This window comes from Haemorhous mexicanus, chromosome 1 (genome assembly GCF_027477595.1).
Source record: "Haemorhous mexicanus isolate bHaeMex1 chromosome 1, bHaeMex1.pri, whole genome shotgun sequence".
Lineage (NCBI taxonomy): Eukaryota > Metazoa > Chordata > Aves > Passeriformes > Fringillidae > Haemorhous > Haemorhous mexicanus.
In genome coordinates, this window is record NC_082341.1 from 125356955 (window position 1) to 125384475 (window position 27521).

General features: G+C 38.1%; 1 protein-coding gene across 1 annotated transcript; it reads left to right on the forward strand.

The window, feature by feature from the left end:
* The first annotated feature begins 257 nt into the window (after window positions 1-257).
* XKR9 (XK related 9) lies at window positions 258-10133 on the forward strand. Its single transcript, XM_059856302.1, has 3 exons — window positions 258-799; window positions 7837-8060; window positions 9190-10133. The coding sequence occupies exons 1-3, from the start codon at window positions 423-425 to the stop codon at window positions 9828-9830; spliced, it is 1242 nt and encodes a 413-aa protein (XP_059712285.1). The 5' UTR covers window positions 258-422; the 3' UTR covers window positions 9831-10133.
* Window positions 10134-27521: the final 17388 nt, after the last annotated feature.

A 27521-nucleotide genomic window follows, 5' to 3' on the forward strand; every position in this document is an offset into this window, starting at 1 on the left:
CTGCTTTTAAACACTTCTTTCTTAGTGTTTTGCAACTCCTAGGAATTATCTCAACAGCTGTTTGAGTGGAGAGTCACTGTTTGGGACAATGGGTGACCTCAGCAGGTTCAGAAATGGAGCTGTCTTGGGATGATTGTTCACCAGTATCTCAGAACTTGCCTATTCAAATGGTTATGAGAATTGCTGTAGGATATTTTAAATGATGAAGATATTATTGCTAATCTTCCTTTTTTCTTCTTCTTTTTAGGAATCAGTAATGAAGAATGACTCCATCACTTAAAAAGACAATTTACATTTATCTTTTCCAGAATAGATGTGTATTTTAGAATTTAATTTAATATTTAAATCAAGAGCATGGAAAAAAGCAAGTCTCTTTGCCGTAATAAAAATGGATAACCCAACTTTCCTTTGTATGAAGCAATATGAGAAGATGGCATTGTCAGGAAAAAGACTCCATTGTAGGAAAATATTTAGATTCCTTTACATTAAGTGAGGAGAGAATGGCAGCAGTGGCAGTTTCACGCACAATGAAATTTACTAAACAGAATTTCTTTTTTTTAATTGGTGGAATGATAATTTATGTAGTTGATATTGTAGTGGACTTCTGGGTAGCTAGTAGATATTTCTGTCAAGGACAATATTCCTGGAGTATATGGATTATGTGTTTTAGAGGTCTTTCATCAACAATAACTCAGCTATTTAGTTATGAATGGTTTAAAAATGACTGGGAAGGTACTGATACTGGGAAGCTGAAACTGGTTTTTCTAGTTCATCTCTTTCATTGTGGAATTTTTATAAGGTAAGCACATTTAAACATTTATTTTAAATTGATAAGTCATGGTGCTTTAGGACAGTTATTAAGAAATGCTTAATATGGCTTCAGGGGCAAGAGTAATTCTGGCCTTAACAGCTACTGCTCCATGAGAAAAAATGGCTTTTTGTGGTGAATTTTGTCAGGTCTTGATGGACATGAAGTTCTTCCATATACCTGGAAGTAATGATTTTTATCATTCACAACCCTACCCTGTTTGATTAATCAGTCATTTGATGAGGCATACATAATAAAAATTATTGCTTTGAAATGTACTACTGTACATAACTGATAAAAACGAGTTTTCAAAGTGATGTTATGCACAGTAAGCATCTGAGACAGCTGAAGAAGTAATGTTTCAACCTGAGTGTCTAACCATATGTAGAAAACTCACCAAGATTCAGAAGAGAAATGAATAGCTGAATAGTTAGTAAGGATATTTGCAGCTGTATTCCCTCAGGGATTGACTTAATGGTGATAGGAAATGTTGTTTGCTTAGTGGATTAACTTGACTCTAAAGCAATCCACTAAACTCTTGGATTTACCTGAACTCATACCCTTTCCAATTAATATCTTCTACCAAGAATTTCTGTAATTCTGAATCTTCTTTCCCAGAATTAGCTCCATATTCTCTGAGTGGCTTATTATCTAGTAAACATTATTTTGTCCTTTGACAGTGTTGTCAATTTGGACACTTGTTATTTATTGCACAAATGATATTTTCTCCAGTGCTGCTACTTATGCTTGGAAAATTTCCAAGATGTTATGTATAAGTTACAAAGTTCTTTCAGCCACTCCTCACAATTTAGCAGCATGGTAATGCATGCTGTAAAGTGTAAGCTGGTAACAGCAAGCTGGCATCTGGGCTTGTACCTTTGTGATTAACTATTACATACTTTTGTTATATGTATTTTCCTTAGGTGTATCAAGGTACAACTTCCTCCTGTCCTCCCTCTTAGTCATCTAATTGATGTAGTTAATTTAGACAATGAGTCTCTCAGGTTTGTCTGTGCAGTAAATGGATAAAAATAGATTCTGTAAAGTCAGGTCACACTTGTTAAAGTGAGATTCTCCAGAAGGTCATTTGGGGCAGAAATCCATATTCTTCATTCAAAGAGGAAAATGAGGGCCTAGCCATTAAATAAGATTTGGTCAGTGGACTCTGGAGGCTTGAAATTATAATATGTAAATAAACCTTATCAAATTATCTTTTTTCATTTTTTCCTTTCTTTCTTTCCTTCTTCCTCCTTTCATCTGCTTTTACACCTCCTGCTCCATCTTTGAGTTTAGATTCCTAGTATGGTTTGGTTTGAAAGGGACCTTAAAAATCAACTCATTCCAACCCCCCTGCCATAGGCAGAGATAGCTTCTACTTGACCAGGTTGATCAAAGCCCCATCCAACATGGCCTTGAGCACTTCCAGGGATGGGGCATCCACTGCTTTTCTGGGAAACCTGTGCATCACCACCCTAACAGGAAAGAGTTTCATCCTGGTAGCTTGTCTTAGCCTACTGTCTTTCAGTTTGAAGCCATTCCCTCTTGTTGTATGACTCCATGCTCTTGTACAAAGTCCTTCTTCTGCTTTCTTCTAGGCTCCGTTTAGGTACTGGACCTGGTGGCTTACAAACTAGTACCCTTTGGGAACTGGAGGTTTATACAGTGCACAGAACAATGGGAATCAGTTTGGTTTTGCTAACACACTGTCAGTGCTAAGTAATAAATATGCAAATCATATTGCTATATATATATAGATGTATATACATACATACAATATATATAAAATCAGAGGCAAACAAAATTAAAAATATTTCTTATCTAAGAAGGCTTTAGTTTCTTTTGTTGAAAAGAGTGCATACCTGCAATTATATTTCATATAGTATGGTCTGCAAGGAGACAAAATTAAGTTAAAAATGTACATTTTAACTATGCTGACTAAAATGATATTCAGTCTGACCCATTTAAAAGGCCCACACAGATGTTTGTAGAATTGATAACAGTCGTGACATAACAGACAACATTAAGACAATAACACTGCCATGGAATGTGGGGAAGGGGGACATTTCCTTAGGGCACCATAGAGTTCTGGTGAGAATTCTGGAGCTGTCTGATGTGTAGCAGTGTGCTTCATCAGCCTAGGATACACCTGTGGGAGACTAAACATCAGAAACTCATAACATTTGCTGTCAGAATAGGTCACATAGGCAGCATCTGCTGTTGTGCTTCTTGATGCTTAAAAGTAGCTCAGAATGCCTTGCAACTTTGAATAGAAGCAGAAGAAAAAGATTGTTTTGCATATTTGTAAAAATTAATTCTAGATCCATGAGACATCAGAGTAAATGTCAGTGCTTTGCTGAACCTGGGGTTATTTAATTACATATTTCTAAAAGGCAGTGAGATGGGCTGCAGGGTGGGCCCTGTTCTGAAGCAGAACCAGCTGGCAGCAGTGAGCCCACCTGTGGGAGATGCACTCTGGAAAAGGAGCTCTTCTGCTTAGTGACAGAGCTCTGGGAGGAGGGGAGTAGGCTGAGGAGTATCAGAGAGAGAGAGACGCATGCAGACTGATAGAATGACACTCTTCTTTTCCACAGGCAGGCCGGCAGGCAGGCAGGCAGGATGCATGAGATGGATGATTCCCTATCCACTCTTCACCTGGCTGAGCACAGTGATTAAGGTTAGGGGGCAATGGCAACAAGTTCCTGCCCAGTGCAGCAGGGGTGTCTCCCCTGTGATTACCCCCCTTCACAGGAGCCCTGGCATAACAGGTATGAGGCTCTGCAAGTGGAACTGAACAATAACAAGGATGTTGAGTCATCTGGCTTGGAGATGTCAGTGAGGTTAAGTTACTCAACACCCTGTGTCAAACTCTTACTGCTCTCTACAAATGAAAGCAGGCTGTTGTCAGGTGAGGGTCAGTCTCTTCTTTCAAAGAATAAGTGGCAGGATGAGAGGAAATGGCCCCAGCTTGCACTGGGAAAGTTTGGATTGGATATTAGGAAAATTTTTTTCACTGCATTGGAATAGGTGCCCAAGGAAGTGGGTGAGTTTCCATCTCTGGAGATATTTAAAAGACAGGTAGATGTGGCACTTAGGGACATGGTTGATTGGTGGACTTGATAGGGCTAGAGCAGTAGTTGTTCTCCATGATATTAAAGATCTTTTCCAAACTAAATGATTCTGTGATTCTATGTGTTTGATCACAATTTCTTGATATAAATTTACTGACCCAAGTATTGACTTAGTTGCATTAGCTTCATGGGTTTAATCCGAGTATTTTTATATTTAGAAGGTGAAATTTAACATGCAGCAGAGAGTATTTTTCCTTTGATAAGGATTTGTACAATGCTGAAGACTGCGACTGCATGACCAGAATTTTGACAGGACAATCATTATTTCCAGGCCACTCACACCCTGCCTGTATGAATTTCTAAACAGCACCCAAACATTTATCAGTGTAGTTTGATGAGATAGGATGTGTAGTATAATGCTGGGAATGTGTCACAAAGTCAGTGGAAATTGGAGGGAAAGCATGTGATATGGAAACATTGGCAAGGCCGCTTGCTTGTCACGTGTGAAGGCTGTGAAGCAACAAAACAAAACAGCTGCCACCCCTGTGAATTCCCAGCCAGAGAAAAAGCCTTCCTAATTTTACAGGCTCAAACTTCATCACTTGTGAAATGATGATGAATATCTAGGAGCATCTCAAGAACAGAAAGACAGTGGAGCTGTGATTCCATGAGTGTTTATAACAAGTAGGAGCCCTGTCATCTGGGTTGTCTACAAAGCAACACTACTAAGGCTAAAGAAACACTTTTTTTTCCTCCTGTCAAAGTGAATGATATTTAGAAATACTGGTAATTCATTACCATTGTCTTACCATATGACAATTCCAGTTGTAAAGAAATTGTAGGTTTTTTACTCTGTTGGCTTCCAAGTAGCTTATATACCTTGAAATAATGAAATTGATGAATTTACAGGGAGAAAAAGTAAATGGTAAACCTGCATTTGTCTGCATTAGACATAACCATTTCACATTCCATTTAGGATGTACCTCTATCTAAAATACATAACCAATCCAATATTTTTATTAATGTATTTTTATTACAGTTGTAGTACCTTTTAAAAAGACTTTTTGCCTCAATGAATATTGAAGCACAGAACTTCTATAGCAATAGATATATTATAGGAAAATAGATTAGAGGAGTATAGCTATAATAGTTTCAGAGCAGGCACAGGGTTTAACTGAGCTGTGGGCATGATAAAGGAGAAAATTTAAACCTGACCTATCCTTTACTATGGACTGAACTGTGCCCTAGGCTAGGATAGTACTTCAACACTAGGTCTAAAAGTTGTCTATGAGCCCTTCCTAAAAGGTCATATTACATGCCAAAGGGACTGATGAGAATGACAGTATAAGTACAGAATACTCTTAAAATATGAAAAGTTGTTGCAGTGGACTTACAATAAGTGACATAAGCATGTGGAGCTCAGAGAAGGCCACCCTGCTTAATACATAATCAAAGAGCAGTTGAAGTGTTTGGAGTTTGCTAGGACAAAAAAAAAGTATTCTATAAAGTGTTCCAAGTCAGAAGCGGACTAACCAAAACTGCTACAACTAGTGACAAATACAGAGCATACCATCTTATAACAATATAAACCTAATATACAGTGCTCAGAAGGAATGTGCTTTGAAAACTGACAAGCGATTTCAGGTAGGCATCCTGCTGAAATATTAATTTTAGGACCTTGCATATCACCTGCCATCTCGGCTGTGACCTCTGCAGCTTGACATTTGTGCAGCTGGTTTCCACTTCTTGCTGCTTGGACAAACACAGGGTCTGGTGGGTGAGTCCATGGACAACTAGCAGATCAGTCTACCCAATTGTTTTTTCTTGAAAATAAATTGCAAACTTTCCAGATTTTTACATGTCAGATGCAAGAACTAGATGATTTGGAATACTAATTAGAAAAAGATGCCTTGCAAAACAGTTCAGTTCTTTGCTTATGAGTGATTATTCAGGGAGCATTAAGATGAATACACAAAACCATAAAAATAAAAATTAGTTTCCTTTGGGAGTAAATAATGGATCCAGAGCCAGCTCATGGACTGAGTGGCAGGGATGCAGTCTATGAAACTCTGCAAGGAGAAAAGGAAAGGCTCTTGAGTAGTAAGAAAGCTGTTCCACACCTACTCCTATTGTTGCAATTCTCACTTGTATGGTCAACATGCCTTAACATACCGGGGAATAAGTAATGAATTCTCTAGCATGTCCTTAACCCAGGATCTGACAATCCTGGCTGTCTTGCTTGTGGTTGTGGAAGAGAGCCCTACACTGCCTTCCCTGTGGTCAAAGGATTTGGTCTTTAAAGGTGGTAAAGGTGTTAAACTTTTAGTCTCTGAAGGAGCCAGGGATTCTTCCTAGCTCCCTCAGTAAGGAGATGAGTCCTGTGCTCCAGTGTTACATTGGGAAGAGATGATCCTGTGAGATCTGGCTGGCTGATGATCTGCTGCCCTCTGTTCTCTACGTACGGTAAATGCAAGGCACGGGTTTCATCAGGCCCGTGGTGTGTGAGATCCTGTGGATGGCCAGGGAATTAGAAAGCTGCACTCCAGCATGAATCTTGAAGTTATCTCAGATGCTGTCTTAGGGAAGTAGGAGGCAAGTTAAGGCATAGGACCTTGCCTTTCTCAGCTCGTGTATTAGCAGTCTTGTACAACTGTCTAAGATAACCAAGTGCTAGCCTGTGGTTTTCTGCTTAGTTTCTCAAGAAAATAGATCCAAATGAATGATGAAACTGTCATAATTTATTTACTGAATTAGTTTCTCTTTTGATGAGGAAAGACTCTAGTAGTTCTTTGCAAGGCTAGAAAAATTGGCTGAATAACAGTGAGTTTTCTTCAAAAGGGACTACATAGGCTGTCCTTGCCTGCTGGTTATTGTCAAAATGTGTTCATTGGAAAAGAATCTTAGAAGCTGAAAACATCTGGGAACTAAATAGACAGAAATAGGTTTGGAAGTGATGTCTGAAGGCTGCTATGATAAAAATCCTATTTATGGACAAACACATGGATTTATATACCTATAAAGCCAAGAGCTTAGTATAAATGAAATTCTAACAGTTGATTCCAAGAGTCATTATTAGTCTAGGTCTATTACAGAAAGAGAAAGAATTCTTCTATGCATAAAAAATCTTCAGTAGTAATAATAATAATAATAATAATAATAATAATAATAATACAGTTAAAATTGTTACACACATTTTTTTTTCATTCCTATGCCCTTTTTCAAGCCATCCCTTATCATCCTGTACATGTGCTTTTCTACACTGTATCCTATCTCTCCACATTACAGGACCTCTGCTATCATAGCAAGACTAGATTTCTCTATCCTACATCATCATGTATGTGATAAATATCTCATTTAATAGGGCATCAACAGGCAGTGTATCTGCCTGTTACTGTTACCTATATAAAACTATGACTATGACACAAATATAAAAAAAAAAGGTAAAACTTATATTTCAGTATTTTCTGAAATATAAGTCTTCCTGATTATTTAGAAAGTAACAATGTAGTAGGTTTTCTTAAAAGTCTGTTTTATGTTTGCAATTCATCAGGTATTATCCTTGGGGCTTTGGATCTATATTCTACTTACATAGATGTGGAAGTTCATAGCTGGATATTCATTAATACCCTGAAAAGGATACAAAGAAAGTGAATGAGTATCTCCAAGAGAGACTGAAGAGAGATGCCAAGTGAATTTTTAGAAAGGCAGTAGTTTAAAGAAATAAGAACCTAACAAAATTGAGCTTGTATTCTTTATTTAGAAAAGTCTCATTCTGTTTTATTAGTTTTCTTATTGTATGGCATTGCTGAGCTTGAATTATTCTCTGATATCCCTGATACCAGACAGATATCAGACAAAATTTTATCTGAGAAGAAGATGGAAAAAGTTGTAAGGCTGTATAATTTTGTTGAGTTGGTCTTCTAAAAAGTGCTGTCTAATCAAGTGTCCTTTTTAAAATAGGTATTGGTTTGCTTTGAAATACGGCTGTCAAGCTGCATTTAAACAAACAAATGGCAGAGGTGCATCAGAAGAAGACCCTTCCAACTTCATTCAAAAACAAGCTATTGATGCAGTGACTGATATTAACATGCTCAGGGTGTTCAAGACTTTTCTTGAGACCACACCACAACTTTTTCTTCAGATTTACATCCTCATGGAACATGGCAAAGCTCATTTCTATCAATGTAAGTCTGTATTTTTCCTTCTGTTGCAAGTTGAGTGTCTTACCTAAAAATATAACTCATGACTGGATAACATTTTAAGAAAACCTTGGTAAACATATGTTCCTCTGTATTACTCTGCATTTAATTAGAATTTCTCTTTAGTAGACGGTCCATTCTGCTAAATCAATGAGAAGGAAGATTTCACTATGAAAATGAAAAGTCATATATAAATACTGTGCATCATAAATATAAAAGTCATAATATCTAATAAAACCAAAATGAAGCATCTCTTGAAAATAAGCTCTTAAATGCAATTAGCATGTAATTTGCAGAGCAGTTAGATATCTGTGGTTTTGATTACAGATTCTTTTAAAACTGCTACCTAGGCACTTGGAAGTCAGTAATGTAATTAAAGCAGCCCTGCAAGCTGTCAATACCATCACCCATGTTACAGGTGAGGGAGAGAGTCAAAACTAAATCTGAGGATATGTCAGTATTGTAGAATGCAACATGGTGAAGAGATACTGGTTCAACTCTCAGAAGCAAGACAGCAGCTGTACCATTTCCAGCTCTAAAACTAGCAGAATTGTTGGCTAAGGACATTGACTTAATCAGGATTGGAATTTATCTAACCAAATGGGGATACCTGCTTTGATGTTTAGAGTTCCTTCAAAGTCCATGGAGTCAAAATTTACTCATGGAAAAGGATTAGGCAAATCTCATCTTGGATATGACCATGTGAAGGATCAAGTCCTAGTTATAGATTTCTACATTTTAGACACAGCAGACTCACATATATTGATTGCTGAAACTTAAATTTTTATGGTCTATTTGCAATACTTTGGGAATTTCTAAGTCACCTGTGTATGGAGATGGCAGATGTGACATGCAGCTTAGAAAAGGCCATTAAGGACCAGGGGCTGGGCAGGATAACATAAGCATACCAAAAAGCATCAGATGCCTAGATTTAAGTCACTAAAGTGAGCCTTAAAATTAGGGTAACTTGCTTTGGAGCAGAGCGTAAATACAAAACTGGCATAAAGAAAGTGTTAGGAAAGCGTGACATTTTCTAAAACTTCATTCAGCAATCATAGTGTAAAATAGTGTCTCTTTTTCTCTGATGTAACATTTCTCCTTGTGTTTTGTTTAGATGCTGCCATGATGATGTCTTTTTGTGGCATCTCCTTATCAATGGTTGATTATCAGATATCACTACGAAAATCTCTGCCTGACAAAGAAGAATTTCGTGTGCTTTCCAAGTTCGTGTATCTCTTCTATAAATTGCCTACCATCACTTCTTGGATACTCAGTATTTCATTGATCACTCTACTCAGTATCAGAATTTCTGTAATTCTGTTGATATTTTTTTGGATCTGTGGCTTCACTTGGACTTTGAAACAGCATACAACATTTTGCAGGTCTAAGAAGATGGAATATCTGTACAGAACTGTAGTTGGAATCATTCTAATTTTTTCATTTTTTAACATAAAGGGGAGAAGAACAAAAGTTTGCATTTCTATTTATTATGCTAGTCACACTGTAGTGACTCTAGGTATTTTGTTTGTATACATGTTCTGGAAACCTTCCATTATCAAAGAGATATGTTTTACAATTGTAAGCATATTAGCTACTTTGAGTCTGGTGTTAGGTATTACTTTTCTTGTTGTTTATTACAGCCATTTTCATCCCACTACTTATTGCAGACCTCAGACATATTCAGATGAAATTGATGGAGTGGCAGGGCAAAAAGTTAGAGTGAAAATTGGTAGATTTCAGAATTTCTTAATGTAATGAACTTTACAGGGTTTTGTTTGGTGTGTTTTTGTTTTTTTTTTGGTTTGGTTATTTTTGTGGCCTTAATAGCAAATTCTTGCTGGACGGTGTGTTCCTCTGTCATTGTTACTTATGTATCATCACTGAGGAGTACATAGTTTACCAGAGTTGTTGGCTTTGAATAACTATTTGTTTTCCACAATACAAAGACTCTGTTACATGAACATTTATGTGCTGGTGAAAGTTAATTTGTCAAAGAAATGATTCAATCTATTCATCCAACACAATTCACAGTTTTATTTTTTTTTAGCAATGCAAATGTAACATAGGAAAAGCTAAGAGTTAATTAAATGAAAATTAGCATTAAACACACATTCTATTAACTTATGTTGATTCTGGTAAAAACTAGCCTGTTTTTTTTTTCTTTTTATTTTTCTTGCTGGAAGGAAAGAAGAGTGCATTTAAAATAACTGAGGGCAGTGATCAGTCTTCTGCTTCTCCCCATTGCTGTAAAAGCTGCAGTCCTTCATGTTACACACTGTACTGCCTTCTCCCTGAAGAAGAATAGCTTTGATTTATGGCTCAATCACTGTCTTGCCACAAGGAAAGAAATCTGGGGAGATGTTTTCAAGCATTTTATCATCTAGGTGTTTTAATGACTTCTTTGTTGGCTTTGTTCTGCTAATCTTTCACACAATCTTCTGTATTTAGGGGTGATGCCAGCTTGTTCTGGGTTATAATAGCAGCCTGAATGATTTGTGGATGGCAAAAGGAGTCTTGCATACAAATGAAGAACCATCTTCCATGAAGCTTTCTTCTCCTTTGGGCTCTAAGATGTAACACTTTAAATGCTAATTTCCACGAAAATATGAGGCTATGCAGAGCAGGCAGTGGTGCAGCATCTTCTGTCTATCACTGGAGAAAAGAGCAGCAACTGTTCTGGTGATTTGCACTCGCAGGGGCTGGAAAAATGTAAAACTAGCATGTCTATCAATTTGGCAGAAGGCAGAGTGAAACCAAAGATTTCAGCTCTGTGTTCAAATGCTAAATCAACAACAATGAAATAAGGTTGATAGCCACAGTTTGTTCAGAAATAAAATCTAAGGGGGAGTATTTCAGAGTTGCTGTGTTTTAAATCTGTATTATGAAAACCTGGGTTTCTTTCTCTCCCCTCCTTTCTCCTTCCATTAAGTCACATTTGCAGTTAGATTGGCCACAGGCAAAGGTAGGGAACTAGGTTGGAGAAAAGAGGCTCGAGAGAAGAAAAACTGATAAATTTTATCAGGAACCAAATCTGTAAATATTCTTTATTGACAACAAACTTCTGTGAAACTCTGGGGGAAGGGCTGAATCTTTGGTTGATAATTAGGGTTCTTTAGAGCTGTGTCTTGTGTCTTTTTTTGTCAAGTTCATGGACTGCAGAATGCTTTTTTCTTGTTACTCTTTCAGTCTAACCAGAGCTCAGGGAAAGTTTCTAAACATGTTTCTTTCCTGTTCCATGTCCACACTTCTCTTTACCAGGCCAACTATGTACATCTCCCCGATCCTATTCAAGGAAATTAATTTCTATGTGCATAGCTTGGACTGAACTGTCTGCCTTTCTGAGGCTGCACATGAGAAATTGGTGTAGAGAGGAAGAGTTTACTTCTAAAATCCCTCATTCCTGCTTGGGGGTAACAAAATGTGGTCCACAAGTTAAGACAGAAAAGCACAATTTGTGAGACAAAGCAATACTAATTTACTTTTACTAAAGTTGGTATAAAAACCAGTACCTTCACTTCTTTTACTTTGGAAGAGAGATATCCAGATTTGCTAGCCCTGGAATATCTTCTTAGGTAAGGAGAAAAAGCTCAAGGCTTTCTTGCACCATGAATGTCCAAAGTTCTGTCTTTATTGCAGAATATTTATTACTGATGATGGTGTCCTTGGCAGCAAAGTGCATGCCTGCTTTTAGGCTGAATGTACTTTTATTTTGCTATGGAAAAATTAGAATCCTAAATCGTGAAGACAATCCCTATATGGCTTCCCACACTTTTGCTGTTTGTCAATCTAAAATCTTGAGAAGGGACTAGGGTAAGGGATGGTGGAAAAGAGAGAATGCTATCTCTATCTTGCAGAAAATGATGAAATGTTGTCTAGCTATTTTTTAGAAGATGACCTCAAACTTTATACATGATCCGAGAAGCAGATCTCTGAGAAAATATGAGATCCTAAGAAGTCCTAGTGTGGGCAATTCAGCCCTGGGGCCTCCAAGTTCTCTGCCTACTGCCCAAAATCTGGAGCCTGAGTTGCTCCTGATGAAAATTAACTTCTGGTGTAACAAAATAATTTGTCATGGTGATTTTTTTTTTCTCCATTCAATAAACTGACAAATTCCAAAGGGAAGTCTTTCATTGCCATCTCTCTGGCCAGCTCCTAACACTCATTTCTCTCAGGGGAGAAAAGGTGAATATTGTGCTGCCTTCTGTTGTTCTCCTTATGTCTCCTCACTCCCTCTTCTGCGCCCCTAAGAAGAATATTACACTGAAGTTGAGTTGGTAAGAAAGACATTTATTTAGGTGGCTATTTGTATCATTCTAATTCAAATGCACACCAAATCCAATTACTTCAATTTCAATCCTTATTTTAGGCTTGTAAGTCCTACTTGATATAAATTTAGCCATACCCTATGCCTGGAAATGGTCCTTTGGGAAATAATTTAGATTATTTTCATAAATCTTAAAGATCTTCAGTGTCCTTCCACCAATACATCTCCATTTTGCTGTCATCAGTCAGGGGACCTCAAGAGATGGGAATTCTTGGTGGTTTGATCCCAGTAAATTTTTTTTCTAGACGGGAATATTATGAGAATAAAAAAAAAATTAACTTTAAACTCCTCTCTTTCTTCTTGACATTTAGTTTAAGATTTTCACTGGATTCCCTTCATTTTCACAGCTATGAAAATGGCTTCTCATTCATCTGGTTGTTCTAACTCAGAATCGCTGTAGGAGGGAGGATAAGGAAGCACATGAATTGACTCCAGACACATTTCACATCACCAGTGACCACTTCAGACAAAACAAAAAAAGCCCCACTTCACCTGGGTGTAAAATTCAAACAACAGACTTCATATATATCCTTTCTGCTTCCCAACTACCCCTAAAATTCAGCTGCCACTCAGTTCATGCATTGCGCTTGACCTTGTCATTTTAATCTAATGGCAAATTGAAAACAAATGGGGTTTTTTTCCCTTTTTTTGTGTTAAGTATGCCCATTACATCTTACAAAAAGTATTTTAATAAGTTAAATAAAATTAATAAACAATTTCTTTCTGTTTTGACTACTGTCAGACCTGGGTAAGAAGAACAACATCCAAGAGAGTTGTTTTAATTATCCTACTAATATTCAATGTGCCATTTGATGGCATGGGTGAGCTCACCTGATGTACCACAGATAGCACTGATTTATTAAGCCATAATTGGGTTTCCAATAAACATTTGTCAAAATAATGTATTCATTCAAACCAAAGCCTTCTTTATTTATTCATATAAAAGAGCACTTAACTTTCAACAAAGAATTGCCTGCCATCAAAAACACTCCATAAACGGGGGAAATTTATGAAGATACAGTACCAGAGGGTGATGGTGGAAGACTGAAGTTCACTTTAACCCTTCGAAGAGCTGAGTTCCATCTCTTGCTTGGTACTGGTACTGCACATATTTCTCACTAAAAGCCTCAAGCCCAAACATCAAGCTTTGTATGTTTACCCATGAAAGTACCATCTCTTTTTTCTACCATTGAGTCTTACATCTCAAAGACTGTTTCAAAACTAACAACTCTTATTTATATTACACAGTCTAGAAGCATGCACACATCTCAAAGTTCTTTAGGCTTACCTACATTCTGCCCACAGGTTTCACCATGTGTACATTCTTCCAAAAAAATGGAGGTTTGAGCGGTTAAGCAACGTATCTCATCTGAACCTGAGGTGATACAGGTACTTGTCATTCATTCCAAATGAAGAATTTTTCTGTTCTACCTCTTTGCACTCTTCTCTATTTCCTTTGCACTTTAGTATAATTTTACAGAATTTTAGTAGAAGAATAGCAAAGTAGATGGGCTGTACAATTGATATTTGAATGGAGGGCAGCTAACCCTTTTGAGTCCACCTTCAACAAAAAATGTTCTTTTACCTCCAGTTGGCTAACATGTAACAAACACAAATCCCTGAAGGTTCCCACTATGCAAGTCTTATGTTTATTAGCTTAGTAAAATGTAGACCTTGGTGTGATAAGATAGGAGTGTTGGTTCAAACTTAATGTAGCTTGCTAACACCTGTTGAAAATACAAACTGCATTAGCCTTCCTATGACTGTATTTCAGTTTCCATATTTTTAGCATACTTTTTATTTCTGACAGTGAACACAGATGTAAATAACAGAATAGAATGAGAAAGAATAGGAAGACTTCCAAGTGCATGCTTATGCCACAGAAATTCTTTTGCTAATCTCAATACAAATATGTCAATATCATTACCATTATCATTACTACTTGTGCCACTTTGTCAAGGTGAAGAGGATGACAATGCTTAGAAGAATACCTGTGTTTCAACTGGAATGCAACAAAAAGCTAGTGGTAAAGTTCTGTAATGCTTTGTCTTCTCAGCACTGACAAGTGATCCTAAGTCTCTCTGATTTAGCACAGGTATTTTTTAATGGGAGCCTAGAAAAGACATATTTTGGTCCGTGGGCAGTAGGTAAACTGCTGAAAATAAAGTGCTAAATGTTACTGGATGCTTCCTGGCTGCTATGAGAAAGTAAATGACAAAGCTACACATTTGCAGGTCACTTGCAGAACAGTACAGAGAGGAAGTTCAGGGTCAAAATTGTTATGTGGTACTCTAGCTACTGATGAATGCATCCAATTGATTATTTCTTGTGTCTACAGGCTATAATCCTATTTTTGTATTGTAAATAAAGTTTGTATTTTTGTATCATAAATAAAGCTTTAATATTTTATAATGTCTTGACTTTTATTGACTTATGTCAATAAAAGTTCAGTGCACTGTAGAACAAATATTTCTGTGCAGAAGCATTGTCTTATCTGTTCTTCGCTCTTTGGGCATTTGGTTTCCAATGTAAGATCCAAGTTCAGCTCCTGCCTTCTTTAAGGCTTGGCTTCCTCCAGAGATTTGTTTTCAGGAATAGAAAACTCCTTTTCAATGGCAAATATTTTTCAACTAAATTTGTCTAGGTGTTCACATGAAAGTTTGAGGCACTTCAGAAAAATACCATTAGCTTTTTATAATTCTTCTTCTGTGCTTATATTTGGGTTTTCCAAAAACTACATCTTATATGAAGATTTGCATCATTAGTAAACATTGAATTATTTAACTGAGAGAAGAAATGCATTTGTGTCATTGAAGTTATGCTGTGTGGAGATACACAGCACTGCCATGATGGAGACTGCATGCTGTGGACTGTTTTGTAAGCCACCAGGTCTCTGTCATACTGTTTAATTGGATGAAAAAGCAGAGTGAAAAGAGAGTATTTTTGTAATTTGGACACTGAAAAACAGAAAATGTACATTGACACAGAAAGATTACATACTACATGTCTCTTCCATCTGCTTTGGTCTGTATTTTGCTGGGCTATAGACATTCGTAAACTTAGATTTTAAAGAATAAGTCTTAGTCACCTGTCAGTTGCTTTTGTCACCTTTCCAAAGCAGAAAACAGTACCTCACATAGTTCTGTGCTGCTTTGCCATGTGCACTAGTGTGTGGCAGAGTTATCTGAGTGGTATTGTAGGTTACTTGTAGGTTGATATGTACCTCAAACTTAATAAATTAATTCAAGTTGTATGTTAGGTTTATAGGGTTCTCTACAATCAACGGAGAAAAAAGTCACGCCCAAGGTGCTGCCATCCTGTCTGCCCTGCCTCCTGTTTAGGATATGGTAAATGTTGCTTTTCAGGTGCCCTTTCCCACTGACTACAGCAAGAATGTTGACAGGATGAAGTTTAGTTAGGTAAAACTTTGTTAACTTGGTTCCCAAGATATGACCTTTGGTATAGTATTATGTCTTAGGTATAGCTTTGGTGCAAATGGCTGATATGACCCTATATTCTCACTTGAGAAGAAAAGAGGAAGCAATTTACTCTTGGTGAGTTCTCCCTGGGTTCTCTACCATGACTTTGACTACATGGTCTTAACTCAGAGTCTGCAGAGCTGAACAGCAGTTACATAAACACAAGGAAACCAGGCTAGGACACACAATATGGCCTAATTCCTTACAAACCTCTTCTTGAATGACACTACTGGAACTTGCATAAGCTAATGAGTGTGTGCTTTGGCAATCAGTTATAGTAATCAACAGCATTTAAAAAAAACATAATATAAGCAAAGTGATATTTCAAGTTGAATGTCCATTTCTACTGTGATGTGTTAAACAGAGGATTTTCATAAAAGAAATAAGCATGGTGGTTTCGAACAAGAATGACTATTATGTAGAAAAAATGAATATAAAATTATTATTAGTGATTTGACATCTATAATTATAATCAGACATGGACAACAATAGCTATCAGTAACTAATTTATTCCTTTCTTTTAAGAGAGAAATGAAACCCTAAAAACCCTTTTCTCACTTATGTTCTCTCAGCCAAAAAAATAATGTTTACATGTATGTATTTAGAAGTATAATTAAAGCAGCTGGGTGTGGCCTTCCTCAATCAGAAAGAAAAGCAAAACACAAACCCACAAGGTTTTTTTTTTGGTTTGGGTTTTTCTTGACAATGAGGGATTGTTCATAGGAGAATAGAAACTAATAACTTGCAGGCCTTGTTATGGGCAATGATTGTTTTTCCCTCACCAGAGTGGGCTGGATCTCAGAGGCTCAGCAGTCACCAAAGTACACATGTGAGGTGGGTGGCCCCTTGTGTGCTTTGTGGAAGGTACTCAGCTCAACCACTTGGGAAGAGAGCAACTGAATCCCACTAAAATACTAGCTCTTCCAGCTTTTGTTTATCAATACAATTTTCAAATGGGTGAGTGTCAAAGCTATGATAAATCTGCTGCTTAGAAAAGTCCCAACAATATTGTGTTGGTGGTATCTTATGTGTGTGTCAGACAGCCATACAACAAGCCAGACTTCTACGCGATTTAGGACCTCCAGGTGAATTTTTGTTTTAAAAAAGGTCTTTCTCAGCAGTAGATTGGAGAGACTCTGTAGTTACTGATACAGTTTGCTGTAGGTAATCTCAGAAAAATGATGAGTGTTGCCCAGGGGAATAAATTGATCCATTCACTATAGCACCATGCTAAAAAAAATTTAAAAAGCCTGTTTCGTGAATTTTAGAAGACTGGATTTTCCTACTGCCTACTGAGCTCCAGAAGCAAGTTTTCAGCAAGTGTAATTCACCATTGCTTAATCCTCTGGCAATCAGAGCACAGCCTGTGAAGTCAACAGAGGACACTTGACTGTACCTTGTCCCTCTCACTCCTTCATTCTCTATGAAGGCTCACTTGGTGCTTTTCAGGAGTTATCTCTCCTGCTGCTGTTCATTGAGAAACAGGAAGTCTAGGTATAGGTAGGACAATATGGCAACAGGATTTTATGTACCACCTGAGTGGAACTGAGGTGTAGGAAAGAGAGCAGAAGACTTTGTCAGTTGTCTGTTGATCTCCCATTTCATGCACTTTACTGCTTCTGGCCACTCATATTCATTTTCCCAGGTCTTTTCCTGCCCCTTCACGCTTTTGTATGATTTCTCCATCCTCTAATGCCTATGCCAAAGCCACTGCTACACTTCTGCCCTGACACAATTTTGTTACTTACTTATTTCTTCTTTTCTTTCTATTCAGCTCTGTCACAATTATGGAACAGCTGAGGTTGGAACGGACCTCTGAAAATTATACAGTCCAAACCTCCTGATGAAGCAGGGAAACCTGGAGGCACCTGGGTGGTTGTGAAAATTCCCTAAATGCAGTCATGTTACAGTTACAGCATTCAGCACTGTTCCTGGCTTGGAATTTTTGGGCTGTGAGAACTTGAAAAAACAAACACACCAAGAAAATCTCCCAGATCCTGGAGTAGCACTGTTACTCTTGAGCAGGCCACAGTATTTAGCATTTCCAGGTAAAACTGAGAAACAGAAAAGGAACCCAATTGCCAGAAAGAGCTGTAGCTTTTACAAGAATTTCAACACGTAAGTATTAATAGAAAAGCCTGCTGCAGTCTTGCTGATTTAAGTGGTTTGTGAGAAATCTCAGCCTACATGTTGTTGCTCTATCACACAACATTTCCTCATATTGCTATTCCCCTAACTTCCCACAGAGTGAGGTTGAATAGTCACACCTTCCATGTTTGCAGGCATCCACAGGAGCTGCAGAATGACCATGCAGCAAGGGCAGGAACCTGGGGGTCACCTCTAAACCCATCTGAAGGGAGGCATTAGTGTATTCCAGTGAGCTGCTTAGTGGGCACCTTGGGCCCAGAGAGTTTTTACTGTGGATGTGGTGCTGTCTAAGAGTGAATAAAGGCCTCTGGGCTTCAGCCAAAGTATTCCCACAATGTTTCACTGATCCATGTGTATGGCCTGGTCTAGGTCAGTAAGTCCAGGACTCCAGAGCCACTGACCTCTCTTCTTTCTGACTTTGTGTTCCTTTAGCCTGATTTATATATGTCTGTATAACCTGCATTTATTTTGTCCTAAGTGTTTTACCTTCCGTACTCTAGGCGATGTAGTTGATTGCAAAAAGAGTACCTCTGCCAATGTTGTCTTCTGGTGTAACAAACAGAACAAGCATGACACTGACAAAAATAGCCCACAAGCAACACAAAATATTCATATATATGTAAAGAAAACAGATGGTTGTTGCTGTGCTGGGAGGGGCAGTATTGTATAAGCCACCATAAGTGTGGGGGCTGCTTTTCATTCTCCTAATCCTTCCTTGACATCCTTGGTCTGTTGCCTGCCAACTAATCTCCCTCATGCATAAACTATTAACCAGCAGTTGTAGCATTAATCGTGCGCTTGATTGTCTTTATCTAGGCACTATTTTCATCTGAAAACAGTTTACATTAGAAACACATTCTTAGCAGAATTGCTAAAAAAGACATCATAGTTTTTCAAATAGGCATCAGGGCATTGGTATGGCGATTTCCTTGCATGGTAATAATGTCAGAAGTTACGTTTGTGAAGAAAGCATTCTCCATTTCTGAGATTTAATTCTCTAAGTGTTTAATAAAGAAAGGAATGTAACAGAGGGACAAAAATAATTTCAGATACTAAATTTTTTAGCAACTTTGTATGACTCCATTCTTTGTCTACTCCCCCTCTAACTGTCAGAGTTTTCTTTTTCTCTTAACTTACAAAGATGGGAGGTTAACAGTAGAATTTCTCTTTTTATCCACAGAAATTTACAACACAGGTAATGGCATGTTTTCAACCCACCCTGTCCTATCAGGTCAGGCTGTTCTTTTAAGTGGTGCCTGCCCAAAAAAGGTCAGGTAGCACAAACTTGGATGTTAAATTTTTAAATAAAAGTTGCCATGTGGAAAAAGTGGCATCAGCGTCACTTATGTCAGTTAGCGTGTGGGATAAGGAATTATTAGCTTTCTTGTTTTGATTCTGTAGTTAAATTGCTTCAGTTCCCCTAGACAAGAACTTCAGTGGATCTTGCAAACTACCAGAGAAGTTCTAGTGAGGTATTTAACTCATGGGCTTAAACACATCTGCAGCTGAGCAGTGAAGGTTAGCTACATAAACATGGGTTGAGGGTTTGGATTTACCTGAAGAATTATAATTATCCTAGGATTATTCAGCAGTCTCTGGATTATTAGAGAAATCTTTCTATCCCTTATTACCCAAGATTTGGTCTAACAGATCAAGGGTTGAACAGATGTTTGATTGAATGGGATAATAATTTAAGTAGGCCTGACCTCTCTTTGAGCTGGAAAAGCTGCAGTTGAACTCCAAACTGAGATAAAATTTTGTTTCTCAACACTTTTATGAAGGGCTTGTTTTTGCAGCAGTACCACACCATTCTACAATTTCACAATGTGCTGACCTCAAATACTGAATGCAGTTCTTATTTCCCCATCTCAGGAAAAGAATGATTACAAAAGATTCTATAGACAGACAAGGATGATCAAAGCTATTTCACAACTTTCACAGAAAAAAAAAGTTGGATCAAAAGTCTTCCGACTAGAGGGAACTGAAAGGTGGTATATTACAGGTCTACAAAATTAGAAAATAAAAAGAAATAATTATTCACTATCTACTTACCTGTAGTGATATAAGAATGGAGCATCGCATAAAAGAGATGTGCCACTTCTAAAACAAAGGGAAACACACATATGCTATGAAAGCTCTTGCCATAGATATAGCAGATGTTAAGAGATTATGTGGGTTTACTCAGCCACTGTGGGTATGGGGATGAGGGGTAGGGCACAAACAAATAAAAACCCAGAGAATAAAAATTATTTGAGGCCATTAAATGTAAGCACATTTTTATCACAAGCTTGTCCCAGCTCTTCACCATAAGTCTAAAAGATGCTTACCTTCAGTGCACTGCAAGTACTGGACATGCAGGAGCAGGACCTGGAGCTGAAGCTCGAGCACTGGTAGTGAGTTTTCCACATAATGAGGCTACTGAAATTTGCTATTACAGAATCACAGAATGCATAATGTTGGAAGGGACCACAGTTGGTTTTCTGGTCCAACCTTCCTCCCTGCTCAAGCAGGATCATCCTACAATACAAGGTATGGGATTGTCCAGAAGTTTCTTGAATATCTCCAGTGAGGGAGACCCCAAAACCACTCTGGGCAGTCTGTTCCAGTGAACTTCCTGTGTACCAATTTCTTTCCATTACCTCTTGTCCTATTGCTTGGCACCACCAAGAAGAGCCTGGATCCAGCCTTTTGACACCCCTTCTTCAGACACTTGTGTATATCAATGATGTTCCCTCTCAGTCTTCTTTTCTTGAGACTGAACAGGCCCATCCCTTGCAGCCTTTCCTCATAAGAGAGATGCTCCAGTCCCTTGTCTTTGTAGCCCTTCACAGGACCAGCTCCAGGAGCTTCATGTCCCTCTAGTACTGGAACTGGACACAGCACTCCTCATCCAGTCTCACCAGGGCTGAGTAGAGGAGCAGAATCTCCTCCCTCAGTCTGCTGGGAATGCTCTTCCTTACATACAGCAGGATTCTGATGGCCTTTTTGGCAACAAAGGCACACTCGCTGGCTCATGGACAGCTTACTGTCTGCCAGCACACCAGCTTGTTTTTCACTAGGACCCCCAGGTCCTTCTCTGCAGAGCTGCTTCCCAGCAGATCAGCCTGTGCTGATGCAGGGGGTTGTTATTCCCCCGGTGCAGGGTGCTGCATTTGCCCTTGATGAATTTCAGATGGTTCTTTGCCCACCTCTCCACCCTGTCCAGGTCCTTCTGAAGGGCTGCACAGCTCTCTGGGGTGTTGGCCACTCCTCCCAGCTTTGTGTGGTCAGGTAACTTGCTGAGGAGGCATCTGCCCCTTCATCCAAGCCATTGAGGAATAAGTGAAACAATACTGGGCCCAACTTTGGAGCACCCCGCTAATAACAGGCCTCCAACTAGATGCTCTGACACTGAGTAGGAGCCCCTGGAATCTGCCATTCAGGCAGTTCTTCAGAATCTTTGGAATGTTGTCAGTATTGCAGAGTGACAGGAAACTGCGTATTCAGAGAACCACATTTTAATAAGCATTTGTACCATTAAGGGTACATCCATTAACTACATTAAAGAGAGATGAGTAACCACCCACCAGTGTGAAAATGACAAAACATAAACCAAATGGGAAACACAGCAATTTGAATGTTTCAGTTCCAATCACGGAACCTAACTTTCTTGGTATCTTACTAGGGAGACAGAAATTAAAAAGAGCAGAAGATGAAAAATGATGAATATTCTTGCTCTCCTTAGAAAACAGGCCATGAACAGGGTCCTGCTTCTGGGTTTCAACTGATATCTCTGACAAGCTGGGATGATGATGTAGGGCCAAAGTCCAGTCAGCGACACCAGTCAGGAGCAAAACCTTGGCTATTGCCCAGGTCTGATTTCCATGCAGGAGCTACACTTCGAAATCGAGTTGGAGAGAAAGATTCCTACCACACAGACCTGGTGTCTATTCAGAAAAACCCACAGCCAAACTGAAATGGGCTCCTGAGGCCATGGGCAGAAGGTGTGTGTGTGTGTGTGGGTGTGTGTGTATGTGTGTGTGTCCCAGGTGAGGCTGCTCAGGGCAATGGAAGCCAGGTTGTACAGCCAGGGCCCTGACAGAGCCTAAGAAAATATCCAGCAGGAGTGAGCTAAGCCAATGTGTTTGGTTTGACAGCCTCTGCTTTGTTCAGGAAGTCAGAGGGAGATTTCTTAGTCTCACTGACTAATCCCTGCCCATCTTATAATATTTATATGCTCAAAACAAGCAGGCACTCTTTTAAACTTAAAAAAGGGTCAAGTTTTGTCCTGTCCTCCTGACCTCAAGTTTTGAGGTCAGTAATAAAATTTCAATTGATTTCAGTTGGGTCAAGACTTTACCTCACTGTTTCTTTTCCTGAGCTGCTGTTTTGAAGTCCAACATGGTAATAAAAATAATTAGAGGAAATGCCACAGACTCTCTTTTTCCAAGCCTTTTCTGGAAATCACAGACATCCCTCCTATATGAGTGCATTTTATACTCCCTACTTTGACCCTTGTGTCAAGCTGATGCCTTTCTGATTAAGAGTCAGATAAACCTGCTCCAGAGTGCATCAATATCACTCCCTTTTGGCCAGAGGTCTGGGTCAGTGATGTGTGCATGAAATAGGCCTGACTTGCTGATGGAAAGTGTTGTGCTACTGTAGGGCTTGCTGCTCTGAGCTAGAGACAACATAACAGATGAATCAGAAGTAAAGTCCTTCCCAGGGTAATTCTTTATGCCCAAATTGTTTGACCATTTTCATAGTAAATTTTTACTGGCAATAATTTTGCCCCACGTTTTGGGAAATGGATGAATACTGTTAGTGTCTTCTTGTCACAGACCCAGGGATTTCTGTTTATTTATTTTTGCTTGAGAAGAATAAATAAACTGGGTCTGTGTGACTAGTAACATGCCAAGAGTTTAAACACATGAAATGCTTAAGTTAATGCTTTCAGTATTTTTCTTCTCTGAGGATCCTTAGAGAAGAAAAACACTGTGTTTTTCACAATCTTCAGTGTTTGGCAAATAACTTTTCCTAAGATTATATTCTTCTCTGCTCTCAGTGAGTTTACTAAGGCAGTCAGAAGCATGTGGACATCCATCTTTCACTGGAGCTATGGAAATGACACAATGCATGGGATTTAGTGTCTACCTAAACTTATTAGTACACGGGCATATGCACACTAGCTGTCTAGTCCACAAAATTATAACTCCAAAGGGAGCTCTTCAACTCACTGTCCAGTACAGATGGGATTTCCTTGCCTAATCATGTATGTCTACTGACATTTTTGATGCTCCAGGATATTTCAGCTGGCTACCATTTGCTGCTGTTGAAGGGCAAAGATTTCCTGCAGGTCTTGGGCCCAGCATCCCTTGGTTCTGTCCCAAGTATCCTAGAGCATCTCAAACATCTGTCTTTAGGATAGTGACTGCCTCTTTTGTTTATTTATTTTAGGATAAGGTGAAATTCTCTCCTGGCTTCATTGTCTGTATTAACTGGGTCTCTACTGATTACTCTGAAAGTTTAAGATGACCTTGGCTTAAAGTAGACAGTTAAATTCTGGTGACTTTCTCTCTGAAACCTACTCCTTGTGCCCCTAAATAAAAGCTCCTGAGTCTTTAGGATTACAATTAGTGTTTCTCAACATACCCTGGTATAAGGAATTATTTATTTGGATCAGGTTGCTCTTTAATCACAGCATGTAATGGTGCTGGGGTTCTCACAGGAGGCCTTAAAGGAGATTTAAGACGTGGAAGAACTTGTACCAACTAAACACAACAGAGATCAATTTAAAATTTTGTGACTTTTTCTTTAAAACAAACTTACTTATCCAGGAGGTTTTGTTCATGTGTTTGGCAAACTGGCTCAATAATAACCTTTGGAAGACCTGTTATGGCACTGCCAGGAGTTACTATTTTTTTTCTAATTGGGATTACCTTTGTAAATTCAGTCATTACCTTTGTTTATAAATGGCAAAACATCTTTGAGCCTTAATTTTGCTGAAAAGCCTTATGATATGACCTTATGACATATATTGTTCAACATTTTGCAGTGTCTGCATAGTAGCAGAGTCATGTTAATAGATATTATTACTCCTTTGAAAGTATAACTCTGTCAGTGTGTTGCTCTGTACAGTTTGTTTGTACTAATTTATGAAGTGCTGAGGAATTAATAATAGTTGTAGAACCTCTGTAGGTATCATCTGAACTCTTGAGAAATTATTGATTTGGGATAGAACAAATGAAAATTCTTCTCCTCCTTTTCATGAATCATGACCATAAAGGGACACATTACTAATTTAATCTCTTCCACAGATTACCTAATAGCTCAATTAATGAATAGCAAACTAGATTTATATTTATATGCTATTGTTACTCTACAGATAAACAGAGCTTTGCAGTCTTGCAAAGGAGACATCAGCTTTTAGGTTTTTATCTTTATTTTGTTTTTCCTTTACAAAGAACAGTTGACATACAGTCAGCAAGTCTCCATTGTATATGTATTTGATATGAGAATTCTATATTTTTTAAAAAAATGCATGCTACTGCGCTTCATGGTTTGGAAAATGAAATATGATATCATATCAAAGATCTCACAGCAAGGCATGTGCCCAGGGGACAGAGTCTAAGCTATGGTGTGTAAACTTAATTTGATCATTTCCTGACTTGGCTGATGCTAACTAATTCACTTTCTCATGATGTTAATATTTATAGAGAGCATGTGTCAACATAGACTATATTTCATTCAATTTTTTTAGTTATTTTCTATTCTAGTGCATCTGTTTCTACTGGAATTATTCTGCCATAATTGATTAATGTTAAAAAATGAAATACCTTATTTTATTTAAGAAAAAAATTCCATTAAGAAATCTAATTTTTCTTATACCCTGAAGGCTTCCTAAGCTGTTTAAATAACTGTATGAAAGGTGCTTGCTTGCATACATTTGGGGGAGGCAGCAATGGAAGTATTTGCAGATATCAGCTCCTGTGGTAGCCTTTTGGTAGTCTTTTAAAATGGAAATCGATTTGACTTCCAAGTAAAGACAGGCACTGTTCATTGCTGTTGGTGCTGTATGACACCTGGAATGTTTAGTATGTTTTTTACCAATTTTGCGTTCTATTTCTGCCTGTACAGCAGAGCCGGTCAGAACCACTCCAACCATTTTAATGCTGCACTAACTATTGGAAAGAGTATTGCATGCTCTCTGCTCCCATCTCCAGCTTCAGGGAGGAATTTCTAGAAGAAATGGCTTCATTTTCTACCTGTTTTTGTCTGCTTTCTTTGCTTCTTTTTTGACGCAGGTCTAATCCCACTTGAGCTTTATGCCAACTGTCTGATAGAGGAAATTAGACTTTCCTATAGTTTTATGAGAAAAAGGTTGGCAGTTTTCTTATGCAATTTGTAGGAGCAGCTGGAGTGAGTAGGAAATGCACACCTAGCACACAAACAAGGCTTGTATTATTCCTTGTGCAAGAACTGGTATAGCCCTCTGATGTCGCTGGAGTTCAGTCTCTTGAGCAAAACCTAGTCTTTTGGTGGCCAAGTTAGCCCTTTGATGGTACATGTAGTTCATTCTTAACTTCTTAGAGAATTCACTCTCAAGCTCATGACAGCAAATTCTAACCCTAATATTTTTTATTAGAGTTTTTGACAGGAACTGTGAAGAAGTACTATCAAAAGCTGCAATTCAGATGGTAAGAGTTTATTCTTGTGTGTGGTTGAGTTGGAAGAGCAAAGCACAAGGAAAAGTTTTTCTTTTGGGTAGTAGCATGGGTAAGTTCCTCCCTAGCACTCAGCCTCTTCTTCCTTTCAAACTAATGTTCTTTCTTAATTCCATACGTAAGCATGTGCTTTGCTAAGTTGAGCAATGGCTTTAAATGCTCAGTGGCATTGCAGTCTAAAAGAGTTACCTAGCTTCTAAATGCATTAAAAAAACCAAGTTTGACTTTTTCAAAGCAGAAATGGTTAACTGGAAAAACACAGCCCAGCACCACAGGCTCTCTATATGTGCAAGGGCTTTAATGACCCCCAACTTTTAAAAATTTGTCAGACATAAAAGCAGTACTAATCCGATTAGTAACTGTGATTGAGTAAATCTACTGTAAAAATGGACCGTGCCCTGTTTTGAACATGATACCATGCTGGTCATTTGAGAACTGCCACTGTGAAACATAAAAGTCTCTTTGATGGAATATTTATTTCATGAGTTGGAAAAAAGGGATAATATAGTATTGTTTGTTTTCAAAAATCACTTGTAAAATTTTATTTGCCAAGGAGCTAATATTCAAAACAATGAAGAAAAGACGTGCTGTTCAGTATGAAAGAGAGATGAAAGCTCATCAGAATCCTAGGAAATCAAGTGGTTAAGTCCAAGAATTGTTCACTCTAATTCTTTTTACTGCAGCACCCCATAGGAATGAAAAGAAGGCAAGCCTTTTGGAAAACAGTATTTGCTAAGTTGAAAAAGTCAGCGCTCTGTTGTGTGGCCTTGGAAACTCTCATTGAGCTTTCTATCTGCCCTCCAGAATATTTCTGCATGTCACTTTGGCAGACACAGCTACTAATTTTAAAGAAGAGAAGTGTCTTCATTCCTTGGGGCTCACATGCACTGCAATTAGTCTCATAACAAAATGCCAAAAAATCTCTGGCAGCTAAAATAAAGTCCAGGGAAATGTCCACGCCACTGATGAATGAGTTCCTTGAAAAGAAGTAGGGATGGGCACGAGCCACAACATTTGGATCTTGATCCAGGTCTGGAAAACCTGAGGACTGTGCTTTGGCTTGTCACATTTTATATATATATATAAAATGTATATATATATATATATCAGCAGCAACGTTTGTATCCTGATTTCATTAACTGATTATTTTAAGTACATGCATATGTACACACACATGTTTTACAGTTGTTATCCAAACTTCAAATAGAACAATAAATAATATTGCATAAATAATATTGCATATGTAACATCTCATATTGCATTTACTCACATTTAGAATATTTAATTTCTGGTCAGTGTCTCAGAGGTTGTCTTGAGTCAGGAATGCTTGACCAGCCTCTCTTGCTCCAACACTAATGTTCTGTTTACCTAATTAAATGTTAGCTCAAGCTGTTTGCTTGTCAGAACATGCCAGCTATTGAGAGGAAAAAAACCTACTTTCCTAAGCCAGAATATGCATTTTTCAGACATGAGATCTTATTTACCAACCCAGATGAAAAGCTTTTAATTTTTTAAAAGAAAAATGAATTCAGCTTGTGATGAAGTGTTTTCATTTTGTTCACCAATGTGAAAAAAATTATCATTTTTAGGATATATGGGAATCTGAATTTGTCCTGCAACAAGTCTCTTGCTTCATGTTCAGTTTGTCTGCATTTTTTGTACAGAGGAAACATTTTAGACTCTGTGCACAAGAATATATCAGTACATTGTTCCTGCCTGCAAGATCTTGCCATAAACCAATTTGTTTCTGGATCCAAGCAGCTATTGAGTGCTTATGGGAGAAATCCCAGGT

Bases quoted from the DNA above. Each gene is read 5' to 3' on its own strand.
- XKR9 (XM_059856302.1), top strand. From the start codon at position 423: ATGAGAAGATGGCATTGTCAGGAAAAAGACTCCATTGTAGGAAAATAT. The intron at 800-7,836 runs GTAAGCACATTT...TTTTTAAAATAG, and splicing joins CATTGTGGAATTTTTATAAG to GTATTGGTTTGCTTTGAAAT. The intron at 8,061-9,189 runs GTAAGTCTGTAT...TGTTTTGTTTAG, and splicing joins CAAAGCTCATTTCTATCAAT to ATGCTGCCATGATGATGTCT.